This window comes from Lynx rufus, unplaced genomic scaffold (assembly GCF_022079265.1).
Source record: "Lynx rufus isolate CCGP_SWC_20201006 ecotype Redwood Valley unplaced genomic scaffold, mLynRuf1.p SCAF_8, whole genome shotgun sequence".
Taxonomy (NCBI): domain Eukaryota; kingdom Metazoa; phylum Chordata; class Mammalia; order Carnivora; family Felidae; genus Lynx; species Lynx rufus.
In genome coordinates this window covers 90,974,904-90,997,380 of record NW_025814896.1, presented here as the reverse complement: position 1 = coordinate 90,997,380, position 22,477 = coordinate 90,974,904, and the positions used below count along the sequence as shown (strand labels likewise).

At 52.6% G+C, this 22,477-nt stretch overlaps 5 protein-coding genes across 8 annotated transcripts; 3 read left to right on the top strand and 2 right to left on the bottom strand.

Annotated features, from left to right (window-relative positions):
* The first annotated feature begins 117 nt into the window (after positions 1–117).
* CCDC142 (coiled-coil domain containing 142) lies at positions 118–7,648 on the top strand. Of its 3 annotated transcripts, XM_047068067.1 has the most exons (9): positions 118–1,254; positions 1,551–1,637; positions 1,715–1,864; positions 1,999–2,129; positions 2,202–2,315; positions 5,870–5,984; positions 6,195–6,372; positions 6,498–6,697; positions 6,854–7,648. In XM_047068067.1, exons 1-9 carry the CDS (start codon positions 180–182, stop codon positions 7,108–7,110), a joined length of 2,307 nt encoding a protein of 768 aa, XP_046924023.1. In that variant the 5' UTR covers positions 118–179; the 3' UTR covers positions 7,111–7,648. The 3 variants fall into 3 exon arrangements, with proteins under 3 accessions (XP_046924023.1, XP_046924022.1, XP_046924021.1); XM_047068066.1 differs by having other exon boundaries at positions 1,999–2,315; XM_047068065.1 differs by having other exon boundaries at positions 1,715–1,906; positions 1,999–2,315.
* A 56-nt stretch (positions 7,649–7,704) lies between these two features.
* MRPL53 (mitochondrial ribosomal protein L53) lies at positions 7,705–10,798 on the top strand. Its single transcript, XM_047068072.1, has 3 exons — positions 7,705–8,429; positions 8,532–8,644; positions 8,752–10,798. Exons 1-3 carry the CDS (start codon positions 8,338–8,340, stop codon positions 8,883–8,885), a joined length of 339 nt encoding a protein of 112 aa, XP_046924028.1. The 5' UTR covers positions 7,705–8,337; the 3' UTR covers positions 8,886–10,798.
* A 993-nt stretch (positions 10,799–11,791) lies between these two features.
* Positions 11,792–16,034, top strand: MOGS (mannosyl-oligosaccharide glucosidase). The gene is made up of 4 exons (XM_047068579.1): positions 11,792–12,762; positions 12,954–13,180; positions 13,648–13,844; positions 14,082–16,034. Exons 1-4 carry the CDS (start codon positions 12,420–12,422, stop codon positions 15,823–15,825), a joined length of 2,511 nt encoding a protein of 836 aa, XP_046924535.1. The 5' UTR covers positions 11,792–12,419; the 3' UTR covers positions 15,826–16,034.
* A 174-nt stretch (positions 16,035–16,208) lies between these two features.
* Positions 16,209–18,646, bottom strand: WBP1 (WW domain binding protein 1). Of its 2 annotated transcripts, XM_047068581.1 has the most exons (5): positions 18,417–18,508; positions 18,165–18,252; positions 17,350–17,452; positions 17,049–17,225; positions 16,209–16,874 (listed from the first exon to the last, which is right to left on the bottom strand). In XM_047068581.1, the coding sequence occupies exons 2-5, from the start codon at positions 18,210–18,212 to the stop codon at positions 16,420–16,422; spliced, it is 783 nt and encodes a 260-aa protein (XP_046924537.1). In that variant the 5' UTR covers positions 18,213–18,252; positions 18,417–18,508; the 3' UTR covers positions 16,209–16,419. The 2 variants fall into 2 exon arrangements, with proteins under 2 accessions (XP_046924537.1, XP_046924538.1); XM_047068582.1 differs by lacking the exon at positions 18,165–18,252 and having other exon boundaries at positions 18,417–18,646.
* A 494-nt stretch (positions 18,647–19,140) lies between these two features.
* INO80B (INO80 complex subunit B) lies at positions 19,141–22,013 on the bottom strand. Its single transcript, XM_047068580.1, has 5 exons — positions 21,879–22,013; positions 21,454–21,646; positions 21,119–21,237; positions 20,779–20,948; positions 19,141–19,761 (listed from the first exon to the last, which is right to left on the bottom strand). The coding sequence occupies exons 1-5, from the start codon at positions 21,934–21,936 to the stop codon at positions 19,231–19,233; spliced, it is 1,071 nt and encodes a 356-aa protein (XP_046924536.1). The 5' UTR covers positions 21,937–22,013; the 3' UTR covers positions 19,141–19,230.
* Between the last annotated feature and the right edge of the window lie 464 nt (positions 22,014–22,477).

Sequence of the window (22,477 nt, the reverse complement as noted above, 5' to 3'; positions counted from 1 at the left end):
GCCATCTTTGTTACGGGCAGAAGCCTCCGATTACGGAGCGCGAGAGAGTCCAAGACGGTCCCGGCGGCTCCCGGGCGAGAAATGACGGCTCCTGGGACAGGGCGGAGTCCCGGCGGCAGCGGGCGTTGGGCTGTGCGGGGAAGTGGGACTCGTTAGGTTCGTTCCGGACTCGGCGTCCCATGGCCCAGGGGTCTCGCTCCGGTGGCTTTCTGCCTCCGCTCGCCACCGTGCCGCCGTTTTGGTCACAACCAGAAGGCGCTGTGGAAGAGCAGTGGGAGACAAGGCAGGCGGGCGCTCTCGGCGGGGACTTTCGTGGCTGGCCGCGGCTGCCGATTGCCGGGAGCATTCCCTGCCTGAACCCACGGCCCGGAGGAGCTTGGGGAGCGCAGCCGTGGTGGGCTGCGCCGGCGCCAGCAGACGCAGGAGAGCACCGCGAGGCGGGCGCTGCAGACTGGTGGCAGGAGCCGGCAGCCGGCCGCCCCATTCCTCCCGCGCTGCAGCGTCTCCGGGCCGTGTTGCTGCGGCTGCATCGTGAGCGGGAGCAGCTCCTGCAAGCCCGGGACTGCGCCTGCCACCTACAGACGGCCGTGCGCCTCCTGAGGATCCTGAGTCCCAGCGCGACGGCCCTTGGCCCCGGCCCCTTGCCTCAGCTGTGCCGCGACCTGCTGCTGCTGCCTTCCCGTGGGGCTGTCCTGCGAAGCGGCCTACGGGAGACTCCGGAGCCGCTACTCCTGGCGCGTCCCGTTGGACTGGCCGCTCAGCGCCTGGATGCGGCCATCGAGATGCAGCTTCGGGCTCTGGGTCGGGAGCCTGCCAGCCCGGGCTTGTCGTCCCAACTTGCTAACGTGCTCTTGGCACTTCCCGCCTACCACCAGCTGATGGGAAAAGCCTTGAGCCAAATTCCGGGGGCAGCGCGCCCTTTCCCACCCCTCCGTGTGCTCCACCTCCTGACGGGGGAGCGGGGTTGCCAGGTGGCTGGTCAGCTAGATGAGGCGCTCAGGGGGTCGGGCTTGCGGGACCACCTCCGAAGTCGGTTCCAGGAGGAGCGGGAGCTGCTGCCCGGGCTGCTGGGGCTGCTGGGGGGTGTGAGTGATTCAGCCAGCAGTGGACTGGGGCTTGGAGGGGCTGGAGCCCTGTGGAGCCAGTACTGGACCCTGCTGTGGGCAGCTTGTGCTCAGAGTCTGGACCTAAGTCTAGGACCCTGGAGGGACCACAGGGCAGCCGCACAACAACTGAGTCAGGCACTGGGTCAGGGTGAGTGATGGGCCTGGGTGGGCATTTAGGAAGACTGGGGTCTCTTTCTTCTCCCTAGCCTCCTCACTCCCCTGCCAACCAGACTGCAAAAGCAGGCCCTTTAGAATGAACACCCCCACCCCACCCCTCCTCCCCACCAGTCAGGCAATAGTATCTGGGCTTTCAAGGCAAAGTCTCAACTTCCACTCAAGTCTTGAGGCTTGGTGGAAGCCTCCCCTCTTCCCCCATCATTGAGTGGGCAGTGTTCTGGAAAAGGGAAGCCTTCTTTTCAGGCTCCAAGTCATTTCTCCCACTAGCATCCCTGCCTCAGGAGTGTGAGAAGGAGCTGGCTTCTTTGTGTCGCAACCTATTTCATCAGTCCCTTATCTGGAATTGGGACCAAGGTGAGAAGGAAGGGGCATTGGGAGTGACACAACCCCAGATTGCCCCTTCCTTATCAGACCATACCCCTCATCCTCAGGCTTCTGCCAGGCCTTGGGATCTGCTGGTGAAGATCAGAGCAGCCGTCCCTCATCCTCTCATACCACTGAACTTTTGCAACAGCTTTTCCCTCCTCTCTTGGATGCCCTTCAACAACCCAGGTCAGGGCTGCTCCTCTGTCAGCCTCCAGGTGAGACAAAGTACTGGGGATGGAGGAACAGAACAGTTGAAGGTATCCTCTTTATTCTTTCACTCTGTTCTGAAGCCTGCCTCCTCCCAGAGGGGTTCTATGACCCCTCAGATGTTCCATCCTCCTCTCCCCAGATCCTGCACCCCTTGCTTTAGGGCTCTGTACCCTGCAGACCACCTTGCTCTGGTTTTTGGGTAGAACTCAGCAGCATCTGGCAGCATGGGCCCCAGATTCTTTCCTGCTTCTGATCCAGAAGGACTTACCTGTGAGTAGCTGGGGAGTGGGCAGGAGAGGAGCCTGGGCTGGGCTGAAATCTCACTTCCCATTTCTGCCAAAGCCTCTATTGCATGAGGCGGCAGCTCTGTCTAGACTGGCCTCAGAAGAAAGTTTGTCCCTGGAGGTGGAGCAGCAGCTGGGCCTGGAGATCCAGAAGCTAACTGCACAGATCCAGGTGAGAAGAGCAAGGGTGCTGGCAGTGGCAGTTTAAGAGTCTGTTCTATGCCCAGCTTTGGGGTTAGGATGATGGTGGTGGTGATGGTGGTGGGACATCCCAGGGACTTGGAATCTCTAGAGTCTCTGCTGAATTTATCTTTTCTTACTCTGTTCATTTTTTGTTCTCTCTTTCTTTACCTTGTTACTATGGAAAACTTCAAACATATACAAAAATAGAGAGAAGCGTATAATGGACCCCCATATTCCTACCACTGAGGCTTTAACAGCTATCAACTCCTGGTCAATTCTGTTTCATCTGTATGTCAGGCTGTCATAACAGCCACTAATGATTACTGCCTAGATCCATTATTTCATTAAAGGGTGCAAAGTGGTGATACCCCAAGTCTATCATTTCTTCTTCATTTATTAGTTGAATTATTCCTATAAAGTGAAATTTGCCTTCATTAATTATTTGGTTACTCTGAAGTACATTTGATAGAGAAAAAGCCAGATAAATGATTGAACCTATCCTTCTATTTACTAGCTTTGATATGATGTTTCTCTTTTCTAAATATATAACTTATATTTTTTTATTAAAGTAATACATGTCCATAGTTTAAAAAGTGAAACAGAATAGTGGTGCCTCTCGGTGGCTAAGTTGGTTGGAGCATCTGACTCTTCGGATCAGGTCATGATCTCAAGAGCGTGGAGCCTGCTTGAGATTCTCTCTCTCCCTTTGCTCCTCTCCCCACCTTGCGTGTGCGCGCGCTCTCTCTCTCAAAATTAAAAGAAGTAAAAATTTAAAAAGGTGAAATAGAATATTATTTTAGAAGGGCTTTAATGAAAAAACAATAGCACTTTAACTACCCCCACCCCACCTCTGATTCCTGTTCCACAGTGGTGACCTTCATCTACTCTTGTTTGTCTTCTAGTAGTTTATTTTCTTCTAAACTTATGAATAAAATTATTATACTTCTTTTTAATTTTTCCCCATTTTGCACAGTATCTGTTCCTACTATGGAGGATGTTTCTCCGTCTTTTTGTTTTCTCTCCCTGCCCAAGTTTCTCCTCTGCTCTGAATTATTCTGCCCTGAATAGGGGCGTGGCTACAGAGTTCAGGCTTTGTCCCTCTGCTCCTCTTCTCTCTGCATTCCTTTTATTTATTTATTTTTTAAATGTTTATTTACTCTTGGGAGAGAAAGTGCGACAGAGCATGAGCAGGGGAGGAGCAGAGAGAGAGGGAGACACAGAATCTGAAGCAAGCTCCAGGCTCTGAGCTGTCAGCACAAAGCCCAGTATGGGGCTGGAACTCATGAGCTCTGAGATCATGACTTGAGCTGAAATCAGATGCTTAACTGCCCCTCTCTCTGCCTTCCTGTTTGCCCACAGTGCCTTGGTGCTGTACTTCACTCCCCTCTGCCTCAACGGTTTAGCCCTACTCTACCATCTACATCTGCCTGTTCCACCCCAATTTATTGCTGCCTCCTTCAACTCAACATACCCCAGAGCAGGCTCCTCATGAGGAAGTTGGGACAGTGATAGCCATGGGAACTAGCATGTAATTACATGTAATTACAGAAGCTCCATACAGGGTCTATGTCTCGAGCTGGTGGCTAGACAGCCTCAGAGGAGCGGCAGGGGTTACTGGAGGAGGGGGTGGGCAGTACATAGTTCCTTGGGGAAGTAGTGGGGAGGTGGCCTGACCAAAGCAGAAGCTCCCTTTGTGTGTGCATGTGTGTGCATGTGTGTGCATGTGCATGTATGCATGCATTCAGGCATATACACACTTGTCCAGAGACGGATGGGGGACTGTGGAAGAGAAAGCAGGTTGGCATCAAATTGTGGAGGGCATTGGACACCAGCCCACAAAATTTGGGCTTTGTCTCATGAATGATGGAGAGCCATGGGAAGAGCAGGAGGGGAACAGTGGAGACGGTGATAGAGTCTGATCCAGCTATACTGGTCAGGTTGGGAGATGAGGAGACATAAAAAAAAGGGTCCAGCTCTTGGTGGTGGTGAGAACAGGGACAGTGTGCTTACTGTGTGAACTAACCATTGTGCAAAGGACTCTGCATGCCTTGTTCGTGTGCCTGGTGATTGCACTGTTGGGTGTCTGCTCTGGGCATTCCACTGCATATGGCACTGGGATGGAAAAGAAGAATCAGACATTGTGAGTTTTCTCCCCACCCAGACTGTAATGTCCCAGACAGAAAGACTATTTCATAGTGTGACCTTGTGTTTCCTCGGAGTGTTGGGTACAGAGAGATTCCTAACAAATGGCAGTTGACAATAGGGTAGTTTCCTTGGTATAAATAAGGAGTAAGGGGTTTTGGTTTTCAGGAGAAGAGAGCAAGAATTTGGATTTAGGGGGGCGCCTGGGCGGCTTAGTCAGTTAAACATCAGATTCTGTGTCTCCCTGCTTCGGATTCTGTGTCTCCCTCTCTGTCTGCCCCTTCCCCACTCGCACTCTGTCTCTCTCTCTCAAAAATAAATAAACATTAAAAAAAATTGGATTTAGGATAGGCTATTGTCAGGATATATACCAGAAGCCACATGGGCTCCACTTCCCCCAATCCAGCCCCCAGGTCCCTTCCTCTCTTCAGGCTTATAAGCATCCAGTTACCTTTTCTTTACAGAGCTGTCACCACATACCCCATTTCTTGGGGTTCCTCTCCAACGGGCTGTAGGGACCTCTTTTTTTTTTTTTTTAGTTTATTTTCTTTGAGAGAGAGAGAGAGCAAGCAGAGCAGGGGCAGAGAGAGGGAGAGAGAAAATCCCAAGAGAAAATCCCATGCTGTCAGCACGGAGCCTGACTCAGGGCTCAAACTCAAGAACAGTGAGATCATGACCTGAGCTGAAACCAAGAGTCGGATGCTTAACTGACTGAGCTGCCCAGGTGCCCCAAGAACCCCCCTCCCTTTTTTTCTTTTTTTTTTTTTTCTGCCCTCTCCGATTACAAAAACATAACCTATCAAAACACAGAAACCAAACCAGCCCATGGGCCTTTTTTGCTTTATGGGTTACAAAAGTAATGGAAGTAGGTGTAAAAAATATTCAGTTTAAGGACATTCCAAAAGGTCCTGAATCTCAGAAAGTTACAGTGCTTGCTCCTGGTCTGCATATAGTTCCTGCCTTCCTTTCATAGATGGTGGAAGATCATACAATTCCCCCTTTCTTTCTTCAGCCTCTGCCTGTCTGTAGATCCGCAGACCCCTCTCTCTAGCATTTGCTTTTAAACATTGGTAGTGGTGAGGGTATCTCCCCCTTTTTTCCTATTAATGTTCCTATAGAGTAAAATTAACCTGGAGGACTTCCAGACTCTGAACCAAGCTGAGAAGAGCAGGGTAATCCTATGGCAATTGTCTATCATCTTTTCTGGGTCCAGGCCTTTAGGAAAACCCAATAAAGCTAGGACATCTTTCCTCAGAATTGCCCAAGCCCATAGAATTATGAATACAATTCTGTTCTGGGGCTTTATGAAAGCCAGGTTAAAAACCTGAGATTCAAAAAAGCATCATAATTTGGCAGTTCTCCAACAGAGAAGCCCCTTTTACTTTCTCCATATCTACACAGCTCCTGCCTGAAGAGTCACTAAGTCTCTTTTTTCAAGAATGTCATAAACAAGCCACACAGGGCTTCGAACTCTACATGCCACGGGGCCGGTACTGGCGGCATCGTCTCTCTCCTGGTAACTCCTCTTCCCAGCATCCCCTTCCAGGGTTCCCAGGGGTAACAGTGTCCTGACTCCTCCAGATCCTGGCTCCACTTCTCTGTCTCCATCCTTGTCCTTGCCTCCCATGTCCCCACAAATCCTAACCATCTTCCCCTAAACGTTCCCTTAGGAGCTCAACAGATCTCCATAGCCTCATATGCTGTCCTTTCTCTTCTCTCATTCCAGAACTGCCCAGCATTCCCAGTGAGTATGCTGGGTTGGTGGTTCGCACTGTACTGGAGCCTGTGCTGCAAGGATTGCAGGGATTGCCGCCCCAAGCCCAGGCCCCTGCCCTTGGCCAAGCACTGACAGCCATCCTGGGTGCCTGGCTTGACCACATCCTCAGGCACGGGATCCGGTTCAGGTGGGGAGAAAAGGAGGCAGTGGCAGAGGGCTGGATGGAACTGGAAAAAGCCAGGGGGTATAGGTGGGGCGGAGCAGTTAGAGAGGCAGCAGAGGCAGGTGGCCACATTGTACCTTGGCCTTCAGCCTGCAGGGGGCGCTGCAGCTCAGACAAGACTTTGGAGTGGTCCGGGAGTTGCTGGAGGAGGAGCATTGGGGCCTGTCGCCAGAACTTCGACAGTCTCTGCTCACACTCAACATCTTCCAGAGGCTGGATGGGGCCCTGCTGTGTCTATTCCAGCAGCCCCTGCCCAAGCCTGAAGTCCACAGGAGGCCTCCCTGTTGCTGTGAGTCACTGTTCTCCAACTCTAGGCTCTCCTTGACCTGTCCTTGCTACTTTATGTGCTCCATCCCCCATCCACATCACTGACCTCATATAGTTGTCAAGAGTGGTGGTACCCCTCCTCCTGCCCACTGCCTGTCTTCCATTCCTGCCTTACTAGGTATATGCAATGAGGTCCAGACCATGGAATTGCCCAGCAGCAGCCTCAACAGCTTGGAGAACTTGGAGCCCCCTCTTCGGCCTGGAGCACCCCCAGCCCAGACAGCTCAGCTGCTAAGCACACTATGGGGAGGGGGGCCTAGCCCAGAGGCTTACCTGGTGGGAAATCAGCAGGCCTGGCTTGCCCTGAGGCAGCACCAGCGCCCCCGTTGGCACTTGCCTTTTCTTTCATGCCTGGGGACCAGTCCCGAATCCTAAGGAACCTGGGATGCCGAGGCAAAAATTCAGAGCTCCCCATCTCTGGCTGGAAAAGCTCAGCCATTTAGAAGTGCATGTTAAAGAAGCCTACATTGGGAGCCTGAAAGAAAGGATACCTGAGAACCACAAGCTACAAAGAACCTGGACTTAGAAGCTAAGAATCCAAGATCACCCCAGTGCCTGGAGTCCAGAGTAAAGGGCCAAACCACCACAGCCTGGAACCTGGAGGTCAGCATCCTTGGGAGGCTCAGGCCTAGTTCCCCAACAGTGAAGACATCTCAGGGCTAGGCCCTAGAAGAAGGGCTATGGAGTTGGGTCCCTGGGGAAAGGGAAAGAGAAAAAGTGATAGAAAGCAGAAAGCCTAGATGCCACTTCCTCTTAAGTCTCAGGAGCCAGGCTAAACACACAATTCATCAGGAACCACAGAGGTGGAATAGGCATTTCTACATTTGGATCAGTCCCAAGGGTTGTTACTATTCAAAAAAAAAAAAAATTTTTTTTTTAATGTTTATTCAGTTTTGAGAAACAGAGAGCAAGCAGGGGTGGGGCAGAAAGAGAGGGAGACACAGAATCTGAAGCAGGCTCCAGGCTCCGAGCTGTCAGCACGGGGCCTGACGTGGGGCTCGAACTCACGAACTGTGAGATCATGACCCGAGCCAAAGTCAGACGTGCTGACCCACCCAGGGCCCCTTCTATTTTAAGTCACTGAATATTAGGCTAAAGGTCCTTCACATTTAAACTTTGTTTACTCAGAGTTCAATGTGTTTGATCTTCAGTTACTTGAGGAGGCTTTACCTCCCTGGTAGCTGTATAATCCCTGCCATGGCAGTGTCCTCACCGAAGGGACCAGCGCTTGACATGGTGTTAACTTAGATCTGGCACAGCAACATACGGAAAGGGAAAGACCGCAAAAGACGGACTAATTATCGCAGCCAAGTGCAAGGCTTTTGCATTATTTATTGTTTTCGCCGTGGTACAAGAGGACTATTAATGATAGGTATTTACTGACCGCTTACTTTGGGGCCCTCCATACCCTGTATCGAAACCACCTCCCCGCTGGCCTTCCTCCTCTCGGGGTGGGGAGCCCAGGGCCCCAAGCACCCGGAACGCTAGCTCGGCTACTGGAGAATCAGAGACCCGCACCCTGAAGAAGCCGGGGGCAGGGAGGGGAGAGCGACGGTAACGGACACTTCCGCCCGCACGAGGCCTTCCGGTGCGGAGGTCACCATGGCGGCGTCCTTGGCTCGGCTCGGGCTCCGGTCTGTGAAGCAGGTTCGGGTTCAATTCTGCCCCTTCGAGAAGAATGTGGAGTCGACGAGGTACTAGGAAGTGGGGACGGGAACGGGCGCGCCTTCCTCCCGCTGGGGGTCTAGGGGGTCTAGCCCTCTCGGCCGGACCCTCAAGCTGTTTTCCCACCGCAGGACCTTCCTCCAGGCGGTCAGCAGCGAGAAGGTCCGTTCCACCAATCTCAACTGCTCGGTGATTGTGGACGTGAGGCACGACGGCTCCGAGCCCTGCGTGGACGTGCTGTTCGGTGGGCTGGGGTGGGGAGGCGGGCGGAAGGGGCGCCAGGCAGCCCGCGCGTCCTCAGTCCGGGGCTCGCCGCCCTCGCCGTGCCTGACTCGTTTGTTTCTTCCCCAGGAGACGGGCATCGCCTGATTATGCGCGGTACCCACCTCACCGCCCAGGAAATGCTCACAGCCTTCGCCTCCCACATCCAGACTAGGGCTGCGGCGGGGAGCGGGGACAAGCCAGGCGCTGGTACCGGGCGCTGACAGTGCAGAAGAGATCAACAAGCAGATTTTAGCTTGGGATTGTTAGGACACTTACCTAAGAGTTTGAGAGACTTCGTCACTCGAATCACCATCTGGAGGGCCATGGAGCGCCAAAAAGAAAAAAAGAGCGAGCCCTGTGACTACTGATCCAACCAACGTTTCTGAAACGAGACATGATTGGAGAGGGATCTGCACAAACTTGAATTTATTTCATTTTCTTACCATCACTCCCTGCTTTTTGAATATGGCTTTTCCCACCACTCACTCAAGGTACCTCTTGCTCTTATTAGCCAAATCCAGTGCTGTTTTTCTCGGTCCTCATAGTTCCATCTCAGTAGCATCTGCCACTTTTAATTCACTCCCTTGTGGAAGTTCTCTTCCTCATGGGTTTTTTTTCTTTTAACCATAAAATTGTACTCTCATCCTTCATTTTCTTCTGTATGTCTGAGCATTTCATCCTGTCATAACTTGAACTCTGGGGTTAAATCCTACATTTCTGTTTGGCTCTAATCTCAACGACTGTGCTATGGTCAGGTTACCTACTACCGATTTCCTCCAAGCCCCACCAAACTCTGTGTCCAAAATAGAATTGATAATCTTACATATACATGTACTTGCCTCTCCCCCTGACTTCTCCATTCCTTCATCTGCTTCATCTTCTCAGCCACCTGGGCTGGAAACCGCAGCATTATCTCTGCTTCTGCCCTCTCTTTTTCCCTGCATATCCAGTTAGTAAATTCAAAATATTCTTTTTTAAACAAAAGCTTCTGAAATGTTTTCTCCAATCCCATTCACTTTCCTGTATCATTGTATTCTCCCACCCAATCTCCTTTTTTTCTGACCGTTTTTGCTGCTGCTTACTTTTATCTTTCAAACCACATCACTGTTTTTATGTCTCACTACTTGTTTCACACTGTGCCCAATGCGTTTTTCATACTAGGTTACCAACTCATTAGTATGGATCATGAAATCGATTTAGAGGGTTAAATCAGCCTTTCAAAAACAAAGTAAAATAGAATAAAAAGTATCAGAGTGCATGGCATGGAGAATGGGAAGTACTCTTTTAAGAAATTTAAGTTTTCAGCACAATCATGAATATATATATAAAACATGAAGTATGTTTATGTGTGCATATCTGCAGGTACTTGGTTGCAGAATAGAATTGTTTCTTATCACGGGTTGTAGGAAAAGATGGTTGATGGCTACTGGTTTAGAGAACTTCAGAATCCTTAGACAATCAAGGATCTCTAGACACTGGCTGCTGTGTACTTTGCCAAATACATTTTCCATGACTTTGCTATAGCATTACTACACTGCTTCTCTGCTTGAAAGGGTGCTATCTTCAAGGGCTGTTTTTTTCCCCTCCCCCTTTAAAAAAGAAACTACCAAAAAACAAACCAAAAACCTACCAGGAGGCAGTATGGTGTAGTAAAGAGCCAGAATTCCTAAGGTTGAAATCTTAGCTTTGCCCCTAAGTAGTTCTGTGACTGTGGAAAAATTACTTAGTCTCTCAGTTCCTGTTTCCTCATTAGTAAAATTGGGGTAGTAGTACCTATCTTCTAGGACTGTTGAGAGGATTAAATGAGTTGCTATTGTAAGTGCCTAAAACATTACCCGGAGCATATGTGTTATCTAAGAGGCCTTATGCTATAGCCAAAAGGATACTGACAGCCTAGATTTGAGTTCCCCAGCTCAGTGGCTAGCTGGCTCTTCTGTCTGCCGAGACTTTACCTCTCTCCTCATCTGTAAAAATGGGCATGGTTCAGACATTGTTGTAAACATAGATTGAATGCCGGCACTGTGGACTTGAGGTTGGGGCTGTTTTTTCTGTGTCCCCAGCACTTTGCATAGTGCCTGATACATAGTGTGCAATTAACATTTGTCGAGTTTACAAATATTTACCATCTACCGTGTGCGATTAGTACTGTAACTGTGATTAGTACTGGGATACAAAGATGAATAATGAAACCCAGGTATGTAATAAGTGCTACAGTAGACATGTGAATTAGATGCAATGGTAGCAAGGAAGAGAAAGACATGAGTGACCATTAGGTTTGGTCAGAACGTGATTGTTGAAAGAGCAAAAAGTCTACCAGTGGAGGGTAGTGCCAGATACCATATTATAGCAAAATTGAAAGCGGATATATGTAGCATAAAGTACTAGCTTTATATAATGAGTTTGGATGGGAGGTGTGATAGTAGCTAGAGTAGCATAATGATGTCGAGTAGGGTGTTTTAAAGGATGATAGGGACTTGTACTTTGTGAAAATACCTTTTAAAAAGTTTTTTTAGTGTTTGAGAGAGAGACAGAGTGTGAGCAGGGGAGGGTCAGAGAGAGACAGAGACATAGAACCGGAAGCAGGCTCCAAGCTCTGAGCTGTCAGCACAGAGCATGATGCAGGGCTCAAACCCAGGAACCCTGAGATCAGACCTGAGCAGATGTCAGGAGCTTAACTGACCGAGCTACCCAGGTGCCCCTATGAAAACACCTTTTATGCTAAGGTGCAAATGTTGCCTCCTTCCTACAGCCTTTCCTGACCTGAATATAAGCTATCCTTCTAAGCTGCTTCACTTCCTGGTTTGTAGAAAAGCGGGGGAAATGCATTCTCGAAGTGCATGCACCACCATTCTGGTCCTATTAGGGTTCATCTAGATAAGGAATCCTGGACTGAGTGGATATCTGATTTGTCTAAAGTTACAGGTTGCTTGAAGACTGCTGGAACAGGGCCCCTGGATGCCTCAGTTGGATAAGTGTCCCACTTCAGCTCTGGTCATGATCTCACAGTTCCAGAGTTCAAGCTCCACATCCAGCTCTGTGCTGACAGCTCAGAGCCTGGCACCTGCTTCTGATTCTGTGTCTCCCTCTCTCTCTGCCCCTTTGTCTCTCATGCTCTCGCGCGCTCTCTCTCTTTCTCTCTCAAAAGTAAACAAACATTAAAAAAAAAAAAAAAAAGATTTCACGCTTCCTTTTGGGTCCACTCCCGCACACTCCACTTAAGTTGGAAAGAAGGCATGAGCGTGGGCAAAACGATCCAGTCTGTTTTAGATACACTTCGGCTCTACGCTAGCCACTTCCTGGCTCTGTGGCCGGGGCCAAGTTACTTGAATTTTCTAGGCCAGTTTTCACCCACCTGCCTGGGGCGGGTTAGGGGGCGGTTAAATGTCAACCACTCGGGATGGCGTCTCAGGTTGTTAATATATAGTCATTTGAAAAACAAAACAAAAAAAGCCAACGTGAGATTACTTGTATCTACTAGCCTGTGAAATCCGCAAGGACGCCAAAGAAACGTTAACCCAGGGTACAGCTAGCCCTAAACCACGCCGGTGAAGGCGGTTCCGGACTTTGAGACTTAATCTGACGTGGCGGGGCGGGACTTCCGGCGGGAGACGGAAACGGAGCGAGAGGCGCGGACCGGCAGACGCGGGTGACAGGTCTGTGGTCTCCGGGCGCAGCGCGGAAGCCGGGGAAGCAAGGCAGGACCTGGGCTCCATTGCCGCCTCTCCGAGCACTGCGACGCCGACGTCCGTGCCAGGATGGCTCGGGGCGAGCGGCGGCGCCGTGGAACCCCGGCAGAAGGAGCGCGGATAGCTGAAAGGGTGGTTCGGGGCGGCCCCGCACGACGGGGCGGCGCGGCCCGTGGCGCTGTCGGGAGAGCGGCTCTGGGCGTTGTGGTCCTGTCTCTGGCCCTGGGCCTGTCAGGATTCTGGCTGCTGGCGTGGCACCGTGTGCGGCGGGCGGTCACACTGCACTCCGCGCCCTCGGCACTGCCTCCCGACTCTTCCAGCCCCGCCGTGGCCCCGGACCTCTTCTGGGGCACCTACCGCCCTCACGTCTACTTTGGCATGAAGACTCGCAGTCCGAAGCCGCTCCTCACCGGTAACTGGGCCTCGGGGCGGGAGGGCAGGCAGGCGGACTCTTAATCTGGGCGCCCCAGCTTCACGCCAGAACAACAGTGGGGAGGGATGGTTCAGAAGAGTTATGAGGATGAATGATCGTGAAGTTCTCGGAGACCCAGAGGGACAGGTCCCCTGCTCTCTCTTTGACTTACGTGGCCATTCTACCCCCAGGACTGATGTGGGCGCAGCAAGGCGCCACCGCAGGGACCCCTAAGCTCAGGCACACGTGTGAGCAGGGGGACGGCGTGGGTCCCTATGGCTGGGAGTTCCACGACGGTCTCTCCTTCGGGCGGCAACACATCCAGGATGGGGCCCTAAGACTCACGACTGAGTTCGTCAAGAGGCCTGGGGGTCAGCACGGAGGGGACTGGAGCTGGAGAGTGACTGTAGAGCCTCAGGTCAGGGCCTCAGGACACCCTTCCCCCAGCCCAGACTCCCTCCACCCTTTCTTTGCTGCCAGCAAACTCAGTATGTTGTGAAGGTTAACAGCAGGGGCTCTGAATCTGGCTGCCTGCCTTAAACACTTGCCTGTATAGACCATCTCTATTTACTATCCATAATCTGTGGTTTCTGTGTCTGCAAAATGGAGATACAAATAGCACTTTACTCATAGGATTGTAGGAATAAAAGAAAATGATGTGTAGAGTTCTTAGCATAGTACGCAACACAAAAACACTGTTTCCCAGAGAACCCTGTGCAAATCTCTATACCTCATCTCACTAGGTACTTACGCTCATTGACCCTCAACACTGCAGATATATGTTTACCATGTTGCTCCTGCATGGCGTCCCTTTGAGTAAGGCTGGATTTTCAGGAGAGACTACTAACCTAATGCTATGTTTTTCTGTCCTCCTTGGTCACACAGGCCTCGGATACCTCTGCCCTGCCTTTGGTGTCCCTGTTCTTCTATGTGGTGACAGATGGCAAGGAAGTCCTAGTACCAGAGGTTGGGGCCAAAGGGCAGTTGAAGTTCATCAGTGGACACTCCAGTGAACTTGGTGACTTCCGCTTTACACTTATGCCACCAACCCATCCAGGGGATACTGCCCCCAAGTATAGCAGGTAACGGGGAAGAGAGTGTGGGGTGATGGTAGGGATGGTATGGATGCTGACTTAGCCTGATATCTATCTCCCCCACTCTACCTTCTTTCCACCAGTTAGTTGCCTTCTCACCAGGCTCCAAGTCCCCTGCATTGCCAAGACCCTCCCATCTTGACTCTCCTGATCACCTCTTATTTCTCTATAATCCCCACCATTTTCTCCTGAGTAATATTTCCAATTTATCTTCTTCCCTTCAAGCTACAATGTCTTCTGGTCCTCCAACCCAGGACTTCCCTTGCTAACAGAGATGGTGAAGAGTCGCCTAAGAAGCTGGTTTCAGCATCGGCCCCCAGGGGCTTCCCCTGAACGCTACCTCGGCTTGCCAGCATCTCTGAAGTGGGAGGAGAGAGGCCCAAGTGGGCAAGGACAGGGACAAGGGCAATTCTTGATACAACAGGTGACACTGAAAGTCCCCTTTTCTGTGGAGTTGGTGTTTGAATCGGGTAGTGCCCGGGCAGGAGAAAGACAAGCCCTGGCACAGTTGGCAGGCAGCCTGCTCACCCAGGCCCTGGAGAGCCATGCTGAAGCCTTTAGAGAGCGCTTTGAGAAGACCTTTCAGCTGAAGAAGAAGGGGCTGAGCTCTGAGGAGCAGGTTTTGGGTCAGGCTGCCCTCAGTGGCCTCCTTGGTGGAATTGGCTACTTCTATGGACAGGGTCTGGTGTTGGCAGACATGGGGGTTGAGGGGTCTGAGCAGAAGGTGGACCCAGCTCTCTTTCCACCTGTCCCTCTTTTCACAGCAGTGCCCTCCCGATCATTCTTCCCACGAGGCTTCCTCTGGGATGAGGGCTTTCACCAGCTGGTGGTACAGCGGTGGGATCCCCGCCTTACCCGGGAAGCCCTGGGCCACTGGTTGGGGCTGCTCAATGCTGATGGCTGGATTGGACGAGAGCAGGTACTGGGAGATGAGGCCCGAGCCCGGGTGCCCCCAGAATTCCTGGTGCAACGGGCAGCCCATGCCAACCCCCCAACCCTGCTTTTGCCTGTAGCCCACATGCTAGAGGGTGGTGACCCTGCTGACTTTGCCTTCCTCCGCAGGGCCTTCCCCCGTCTGCATGCCTGGTTCTCCTGGCTCTACAAGAGCCAGGCAGGGCCAGTGCCACTATCTTACCGCTGGCGGGGCCGGGACCCCGCTTTGCCAACCCTGTTGAACCCTAAGACACTGCCTTCAGGGCTGGATGACTATCCCCGAGCTTCACACCCCTCAGCCAGTGAGCGGCACCTTGACCTGCGGTGCTGGGTGGCACTGGGTGCCCGTGTGCTGGTGCGGCTGGCAGAACAGCTGGGAGAGGCTGAGGCGGCTGCAGAGCTGGGCCCACTGGCTGCCTCACTGGAGGCAGAGGAGAGCCTGGATGAGCTGCACTGGGCCCCAGAGCTAGGAGTCTTTGCAGACTTTGGAAACCACACAAAAGCAGTGCAGCTGAAGCCTCGGCCCCCCCAGGGGCTGGTGCGGGTAGTGGGGCGGCCCCACCCTCGCTTACAGTATGTGGATGCCTTGGGCTACGTCAGTCTTTTTCCCATGCTGCTGCGGCTGCTGGACCCCAACTCATCCCGCCTCGGGCCCCTGCTGGATGTTCTAGCTGACAGCCGCCATCTCTGGAGCCCCTTTGGTTTGCGCTCCCTCGCAGCCTCCAGCCCCTTTTATGGCCAGCGCAATTCAGAGCATGATCCTCCCTACTGGCGGGGTGCTGTGTGGCTCAATGTTAACTACCTAGCCTTAGGGGCTCTCTACCACTATGGTCATCTGGAGGGTCCCCACCGGGCCCGGGCTGCCAAGCTCCACAGTGAGCTCCGTGCCAATGTGGTAGGCAATGTGTGGCGGCAGTACCAGGCCACAGGTTTCCTTTGGGAGCAGTATAGTGACCGGGATGGGAGGGGTATGGGCTGCCGCCCTTTCCAAGGCTGGACCAGCCTTGTCCTACTGGCCATGGCTGAAGACTACTGAAGGGAAAGGGTGAGAGGGGAGCCAGGCCCCCACTCTGGACTAAAGGGACCAGGTCCCTAGCTTCTGCCCCCAGCCCTCAGATACTAGCGCTTCAAACTTTCCTCAGCTCATCTCAGGTGTCTCCTTACTGTCATCCCACATAGCCCCGGGGTGAATGTGAATTCAGAGTCTATTTTTCTAAATAAATTGGAAAACCATGCCAAACTCCATTGCTTTTGCCAATTTTGCCTCACCAAGAAGTCTTAGCTCAGTCCAGACCTTAGAGCTGCCTGCTTTTCTTCAGAGGAGGTTGGGAAACGTGGCTATTACCTGTCCCCTCAAATCCAGTCAGGTCAAGTGCGATGCAGAAGTTCAGCACCAGTCCACCCAAATTCACAAGCAGCTGGTTCACATCTCTTTAATGAGATCAAAGGCTTCTGTGTATGTTTCAGGGGGTAGAGCTAGCACAGTCCCCCAAACACAGCCACTCTCCTCAGGATTCCACCCCTTTCAGGCAGATTCGAGGAGGCAGGAAAAGGCCAAGGAGAACTCAGAGGAGTTGGGGCCAGGGCTGTTTCTGGTGGGCAAGTAATCCACCCACCCTCCCCAAACTGATTATGGGATGTCCCCTTCACTGGAAGCTAGCCCCACAGGAGAGACCTGGGGCACAGGATCAAGGGGCAGCACACAAGGGTCCTCCAAATCTGGTGGAGTGGCACTAGCCCTAGCTTCCTTGATTGGCTCGCCCTCACTGGAGTCAGGACAAGGGCAGAGCTCAATACCTGAGTCACCAGTCAGGCGGCGATAACGGCAGGATGGGGGCGTAGGGGCGGGGCTCACCCCTGCCCCAGGCTCATCCTCTTGATGAGGGGGGGCACTCTGGTGGGAGGAAACACCTTCCACATTTGTTCCCTCGCAGTGGGTAGGGCAGCTAGAAGCAGAGGAGCAGCAGGTACGTTCACTGGAAGCAGTCAAGGGGCAGCCTGAGGCTGCAGTGTAAGGAGGCGGTGGTGTGCCAGGGCGGTGAACCACATCCTCGTAGGCAGGGGGTTTGAAGGCGCTGAGAAGGCCTGCAGGAAAGAATGGTATGGTCGGTGGGGCAACCAGCAGTGGGGGTAGTAGTAGTATCTTTGCTATTAGGTAAAGTGTGCTTTGAAATGTCTGAAAAGGGAATGTGGGGACGATTCAGGGTTCTGGGTTGGGAGGGGCCGCTGGTAGTGAGCCCAGAGCCTCAAGCCACTCACGAAGGTCAAGCAGTGAACCGGAAGGGACAGGGCCAGCCCCATGGCATGCCCCATGGTAGGCCAACAAGTTGATCTCACGCTGCCGCTGCTGTTGCTGCAGCCGGAGTTTAGCTCGTCGATGACGGAAGGCGCAACAGCAGCTAAAGAGGATGAGGACAGTCCAGAGCAGCCAGAACCCTGCAAGGGGTGAGGGAGGGTCTTAGATACCTCCCACGCAGAGAAAAGTCCATGAAGACTGGAATTTTGAGGCCCAAGGGCAGGTGGGCAGAAGGACCCGAGAATAGCCCCCTTGGAGACTCACACCAGAGCTCATAGTAGTAGGTGCAGCAGCCTGTCTCCCCGCAGCAGTGACCACTCTCACAGAGGTAGGGCTGGTTGTTCACTCCTGGGCACAGCTCTCGAAGCTGGGAGCAAGGAGGCACTTAGAACCAAGGGAGATTCCAGCCCCAGGCACTGTCCACCCCCACCCCGCTGCATGCACAGACACAGTCCCACCCTGTGAACCAAGCTGAGCTCAGAGACCTATGGGGAGGGGAAGAGTGATGGAGGGAGGAGTGTTCAAATGTCAGAAGGGCTGTCGACGTGAAGGCCCATGAAGGCATTTGGAATAGCAAGTATCTATCTAGAGAACTAAATGCACAGTGTGGACATACAAAGAGGCAGATTTCAGTTCTGCATATAGGAGACCTCTCACACTCAGGCTGGCTCCCCAGGGTGTTTTCTGTTAACAGAGTGGGCAGAAGCCAGAGGGCAGTCTGAGCCATCTCAAAGTCTCAGACAATAGGTAAGGGGTTTAAGGTAATTTCCAATGTTAAGATGCTTTCATTATCCTCCCGGGGCCTGCCTCCCCACCCCCAAGCTGGGTCTTTCCACCCTTGGGTCTCAGGCTTCCTAGGGTATAGGAAGGGCCATATGAGACCCAGAGCAATGCTCCCAACCAGATGGGACTGCTGTGGATGATAAACGATGGCATCCAGGGCGTGAGTCTGGGTTCCAGCTCTTCTCCAAATTGCTCCCTCAAGAGAAGACGCTGCCCGACTCTGTTGTGACAACAGGCACACAGAAAAACATCACAAATAACTGTTGCAAGACAGAGAGAGCTTCCCTGGGCCTCACTATGTCTCTGGTCACTGGAGAGCCACTGCAAGCTTCCACTGCAGCCATGGGATGGAGTCTAAGAAGCTGCAGGCAAAGTCAACTGCATCTACGTTACAAAGTTTAGACAAAGAGTAGAAGGGACATGTTTAGGAACTTCACAGTACCTTTGGCTACGTGAGTTCCTCCCCAACCCCGCAAAAGGAAGGGACAAGGAAAGGGAAAAGAGAAATAAATGGCTGTCGTGATAGGCTTTTGGAACAGTTGGGATACCTGCTGTTGCGGCACCCGAAGTGCCCCCCAGGCTTCCTCGCTGCCGTTCCCGCTGCTGGCCTGAGCCATGCCTCCACCTACAGCCCCATGTAGACCACAGCCTCCTCTATTGCCAGGCGCCCCGCCCCTGCCACCTCTGCCATGGTCCCTGCCCGGCCCATCTTCTCTGCCGCCACCATCACTCCGCGGCCGGAGCTTCCATCCGGGGAGAGCGCTGCCAACTAGGACCCAGATTGCTCGGTCCTACCAATCAGCAACGCCCGCCGGTGGGCGGGCCAATAGCAACGGACCAGAGGTTTCTCCCAGTGACCAATCTACAGCAGTGCCTCTGCCACTCTCCCAGACAACAAGAGCTTACACAGACAAAGAGTGGGGTAAGGTTCGACCCACGGCCCTGACTGACAGCGACAATAGCCAATATGGACAACAGAACGGGCTCTGCGTTATCAACCAATGAACGGCCGCCCAGAAAAGCAAAGTTTCTGCTGATTGGCTTGAGCGCTATTTTCGGGATGACGCCGAAGGCCCAACCAAGCCAGGTAACTCCGTTGAAGAGGCGGGGGAGGGGGGGGTCCCAAAAGTCCGCCCAAGTTTGGGGGGCAGATCGGTCAGTCTTCTTTAGGCCTAGTGGTCGTTTCCCGGGGCTTGATGCAAGCTCCCGTGAGGGCATCGTGTGTGCGGGGAATTGACCTGCCCATACCCCATTCCCCCAATTCTGTACAAGTTGAGGCACCGGATGAAATTTAATAGGGTGGGGAAAATAATGAAAATGGGGGCAGGGGAGAGGGCACAGAGTCCGGGTTAAGTAAGGACCTTAAGTAGCCAAAAGGGGAGATCCGGGGCCCTCGGGCCCTCCAAGCCGCATCTGCAGGTTGATACGGTAGCACTGAAGGCTGCAGAGCGCCTGGCCCGTGCGGGAGCAGGCGTAGCGGCGCGGGTGAGGGCAGCCTGGGACAGAGCATCGAGGAGGAGGGCCAGATGGGGATGGCCGCTGAGACACTGGCGCGGGGGCGGGAACGCCGGGTGGGAAGGAAAGGGTGGAACCCTGTGCCCCGCTGCTGTAGCGCACCATGGGGGCTGGGGCCACGGCCCGCCCGCCCCGCCGCTCGCCCCTCGCTGCCCCTCGGCCTCCCCGTCCGCTGGGCGCCGCAGTCTTAGTGAGGCGCTCAATAGTCTGGTTCTTGTGCTCCTCCGCCCGCCGAGCCGCCTGCAGCCGTCTCTTCCTCGCCCTCTCCTCGCGCTTCAGCAGCATCTCCTCGGTGAGTGCCGGGGCAGGGCAGCCCCCAGCCACGGGCAGTGGCAGCATCGGAGAAGGCTGACTCCGCGCCTTCTGGAGCAGAGCTCGCTGGGGAGAGACAGACCGAGGGGTGTCAGAGAGAGGAGTTCTGAACAAACGAAGGCAGGGAAAGCAGGGTCTTTGAGGAGTGCTGGACTTGAGAGAAGAAGTGGAATGAGCACCTCTCCAGGTGCCTTTTAGTACTGCCTCCTCCCAGATCCCCAGACTTTCGTCTTTCGACCCTTGACTCTCAAGAAAAGCATTAGTAATATTTCCTGCCTGCCCCCAAACTTTGTTTACCACCTCTCCAGGGTGGTTTTGTTTTGTTTTGTTGCTGTTTTAAATCTTTTCATCTCAGTGGAGAGCATCAATTGGATAACTGCTCAAGCCCAAAACTCAGGGTTACCCTTGACTCCTTTGCTACCCCTTCCCTGACTCCTAACAGGTGTCTATTTCCAAAATAGATCCAGAATCCATCTGATTTCCTCCTTCTCCACAATTTCGCCTGGGTTCAAGCCACCACCCCATCTTTCACCTGATTCCTACAACTTCCTGGCAGATGTTGCTTCTACTCCTTACCTCCACGAAGAAGCCAAAGTAATCTACCAAAATATAAATCAAATGTATCACTTTCCTGCAAACAATACTTTCATGGCTTAGTCACACTTATTTTTCTCCTTGACCAGTATTAGGCATGTTCCACTCTCAGGGTCTTTGCACCTGCTGGTCTCTGCCTGAAAAGCTCCCCTGGTATTGGAAATGTACTTTCTTCAGAGAGGTCTTCCCTGACTACACTATCTAACATTTCTTCTCCACCACTTTCTATTTCATCACCCTATCTTTGTTATAAACCGTGCTCTTCAAAATTATTTATTTACTTACCCCTCTCCCCCCAACACACACACACACACACACACACACACACACACACACACACGTACACACACATGAATACCACTCCATGAGAACAGAAACCTTTTCTGTCTTTTTTTCACCATCGATATCCCCACTGCCTAGTAACATTCTTGGGACATGAGAAATTCTCAATATATGTTTAGCAAGTGAATAAAGAATGAACCGACTTACCTGTCGAGCAGTGAGCAGCCTTTCGTTGATCTCCTTCTTGAGATCTCCATTGTCATCCAGCTCTCCCTTTTCCAGGGCATCCAGCCACCTCTGTTCCTCCTCTTCCTCTTGACCCCCTAAGCCCCCCGACAGGTCCCGAAGTGGGGAGGGGGACAGATTACTGTCTTCATCTGGAAAGCAAAGTTGGAAAGCTAAAAGTAAAATTGTTCAGATGGGGAACCCTAATTTAGTCAAGTTAATACTGGGACACTCAAAATTCTCACCATCCTCAGAACCAACCCTCCTCCTTTAATCAGGTATAATGAGAAACCCAGTTTCCCCACCTCCAGATCCTTCTCACCCAGCCAGGCACGGTACTGCTCAAGGGGGACTCCTTCCATAGGTTCCTCTTCATTGTCCACAACCATAAGGGGAGAGGGTGATCGAGGACCTTCAGGTATCACAGTGAAAGTAGGAACACTGCAGAAAAGCAACCACTGTGTAAGCTGAGCAGTTGTCTCCTCCTGCTTGGTAGCCTTTTCCAGTCCTTCTCTGCACCCTCTTGGGTTCTCGCTACCTTAACCTCAGCCCTGAAATCAGTGTCCATTCTCTTCTATTGGAAAGCCCAGAGAGCTTCTTCTACCTCTGCTTGCTCCTAAAGTTCCTCAAGTAAAACCTTGGCTTTCTTGGCCTCACCTCTTGGTGCCCAGGACCTGCCCACCCAGCTTGATTTTGAGTTTAAGCTGGGGCTTGGCAGGTGACGGCTGCGTCGGCCCAGCCTCCTCTTCCTGATGGTGTTTCTTCTTGTGTTTTTTCTTGTGCTTCTTGTGCTTTTTCTTGTGCACTCCATGGCCGTGGGCACCCGCCAGACTCAATTCCAGTGCTTCCCCTGCGTAAGGAAAGCCTGTCAACAGTGGACCACAACAGCCGGGCAGGGAAAGCCTTGAAGAACCCAATACCCCCGAAGGGGCCCACTCTTCCCGCGGTACACGCTGTTACCATAACAACACCTCCGCCTTTCTCCTTCCCACCTGTGGCTAAGTACCCCGGAGGCTCGGAAGAGCAAAAAAAGGGACTCCTTTTCTGAGAACGCCTAACTTGCTTTACCGACCCGCGCCTACCCGGTTCAGGGGCTTCCATAGCCCCAGAGGTGCTCCCGCGCCGCCACAGCTTGCTCATAGGGTCCTGCAAGGAAAGGGGACTGGAAAAGATAGGAACACATGCTTAATTGCCTTTTCCGCCCCGCGGAAGAACTGACTCCCGCAAAATAACAAGCTACTTCCGGTGCGTAACAACCATGCTTGTGCGGGGCACGCTCGGAGGCTAAAATCCTCCCTGAGAAACAATGAAACATCTAACGAAAGTTCCGGACCTCTGAGGCTGGGACAGCTTAAAAGGGCACGGCTTTGCCTTCGCTTCGTCTCCTCACACTCGGTTCCAGGACTCCGGGCGGGCGATTCAATTATTATTGTACCTAAACGTGGAAAGCGTGTACTCTGGACCAAATTCGGTGCTTAGGCTATGAGGATACAAAGATGAACATGAACAATTTCCCCTGCTTTTGAGGAGCTCACAGCGCACTGGAGGAGTACGTAAGAAACTATACTGCCGGTAAATGGCAGAAGTATTTAATAGGACAGGTACCCTAGGAGCAGAGCAAACTGTATTTAAGCCTACATTCTCATCAGTAGAGAAATGATGAATGAATTATGGTGCACCT

Coding starts and splice junctions, on each gene's coding strand:
- WBP1 (XM_047068582.1), bottom strand. CDS start 18,485: ATGGCTCAGGCCAGCAGCGGGAACGGCAGCGAGGAAGCCTGGGGGGCA. Junction 17,226..17,349: donor CTACTACTATGAGCTCTGGT/GTGAGTCTCCAA, acceptor CACCCCTTGCAG/GGTTCTGGCTGCTCTGGACT. Junction 16,875..17,048: donor CGGTTCACTGCTTGACCTTC/GTGAGTGGCTTG, acceptor TCTTTCCTGCAG/GCCTTCTCAGCGCCTTCAAA.
- MRPL53 (XM_047068072.1), top strand. CDS start 8,338: ATGGCGGCGTCCTTGGCTCGGCTCGGGCTCCGGTCTGTGAAGCAGGTT. Junction 8,430..8,531: donor AAGAATGTGGAGTCGACGAG/GTACTAGGAAGT, acceptor TTCCCACCGCAG/GACCTTCCTCCAGGCGGTCA. Junction 8,645..8,751: donor CTGCGTGGACGTGCTGTTCG/GTGGGCTGGGGT, acceptor TTTCTTCCCCAG/GAGACGGGCATCGCCTGATT.
- INO80B (XM_047068580.1), bottom strand. CDS start 21,936: ATGAGCAAGCTGTGGCGGCGCGGGAGCACCTCTGGGGCTATGGAAGCC. Junction 21,647..21,878: donor TATGGAAGCCCCTGAACCGG/GTAGGCGCGGGT, acceptor TTCCTTACGCAG/GGGAAGCACTGGAATTGAGT. Junction 20,949..21,118: donor GCAGTACCGTGCCTGGCTGG/GTGAGAAGGATC, acceptor TTTGCTTTCCAG/ATGAAGACAGTAATCTGTCC.
- MOGS (XM_047068579.1), top strand. CDS start 12,420: ATGGCTCGGGGCGAGCGGCGGCGCCGTGGAACCCCGGCAGAAGGAGCG. Junction 12,763..12,953: donor TCCGAAGCCGCTCCTCACCG/GTAACTGGGCCT, acceptor TTCTACCCCCAG/GACTGATGTGGGCGCAGCAA. Junction 13,845..14,081: donor ACTGCCCCCAAGTATAGCAG/GTAACGGGGAAG, acceptor CTTCCCTTCAAG/CTACAATGTCTTCTGGTCCT.
- CCDC142 (XM_047068065.1), top strand. CDS start 180: ATGGCCCAGGGGTCTCGCTCCGGTGGCTTTCTGCCTCCGCTCGCCACC. Junction 1,907..1,998: donor GAGGAACAGAACAGTTGAAG/GTATCCTCTTTA, acceptor TCCTCTCCCCAG/ATCCTGCACCCCTTGCTTTA. Junction 6,373..6,497: donor AGGCACGGGATCCGGTTCAG/GTGGGGAGAAAA, acceptor CTTGGCCTTCAG/CCTGCAGGGGGCGCTGCAGC.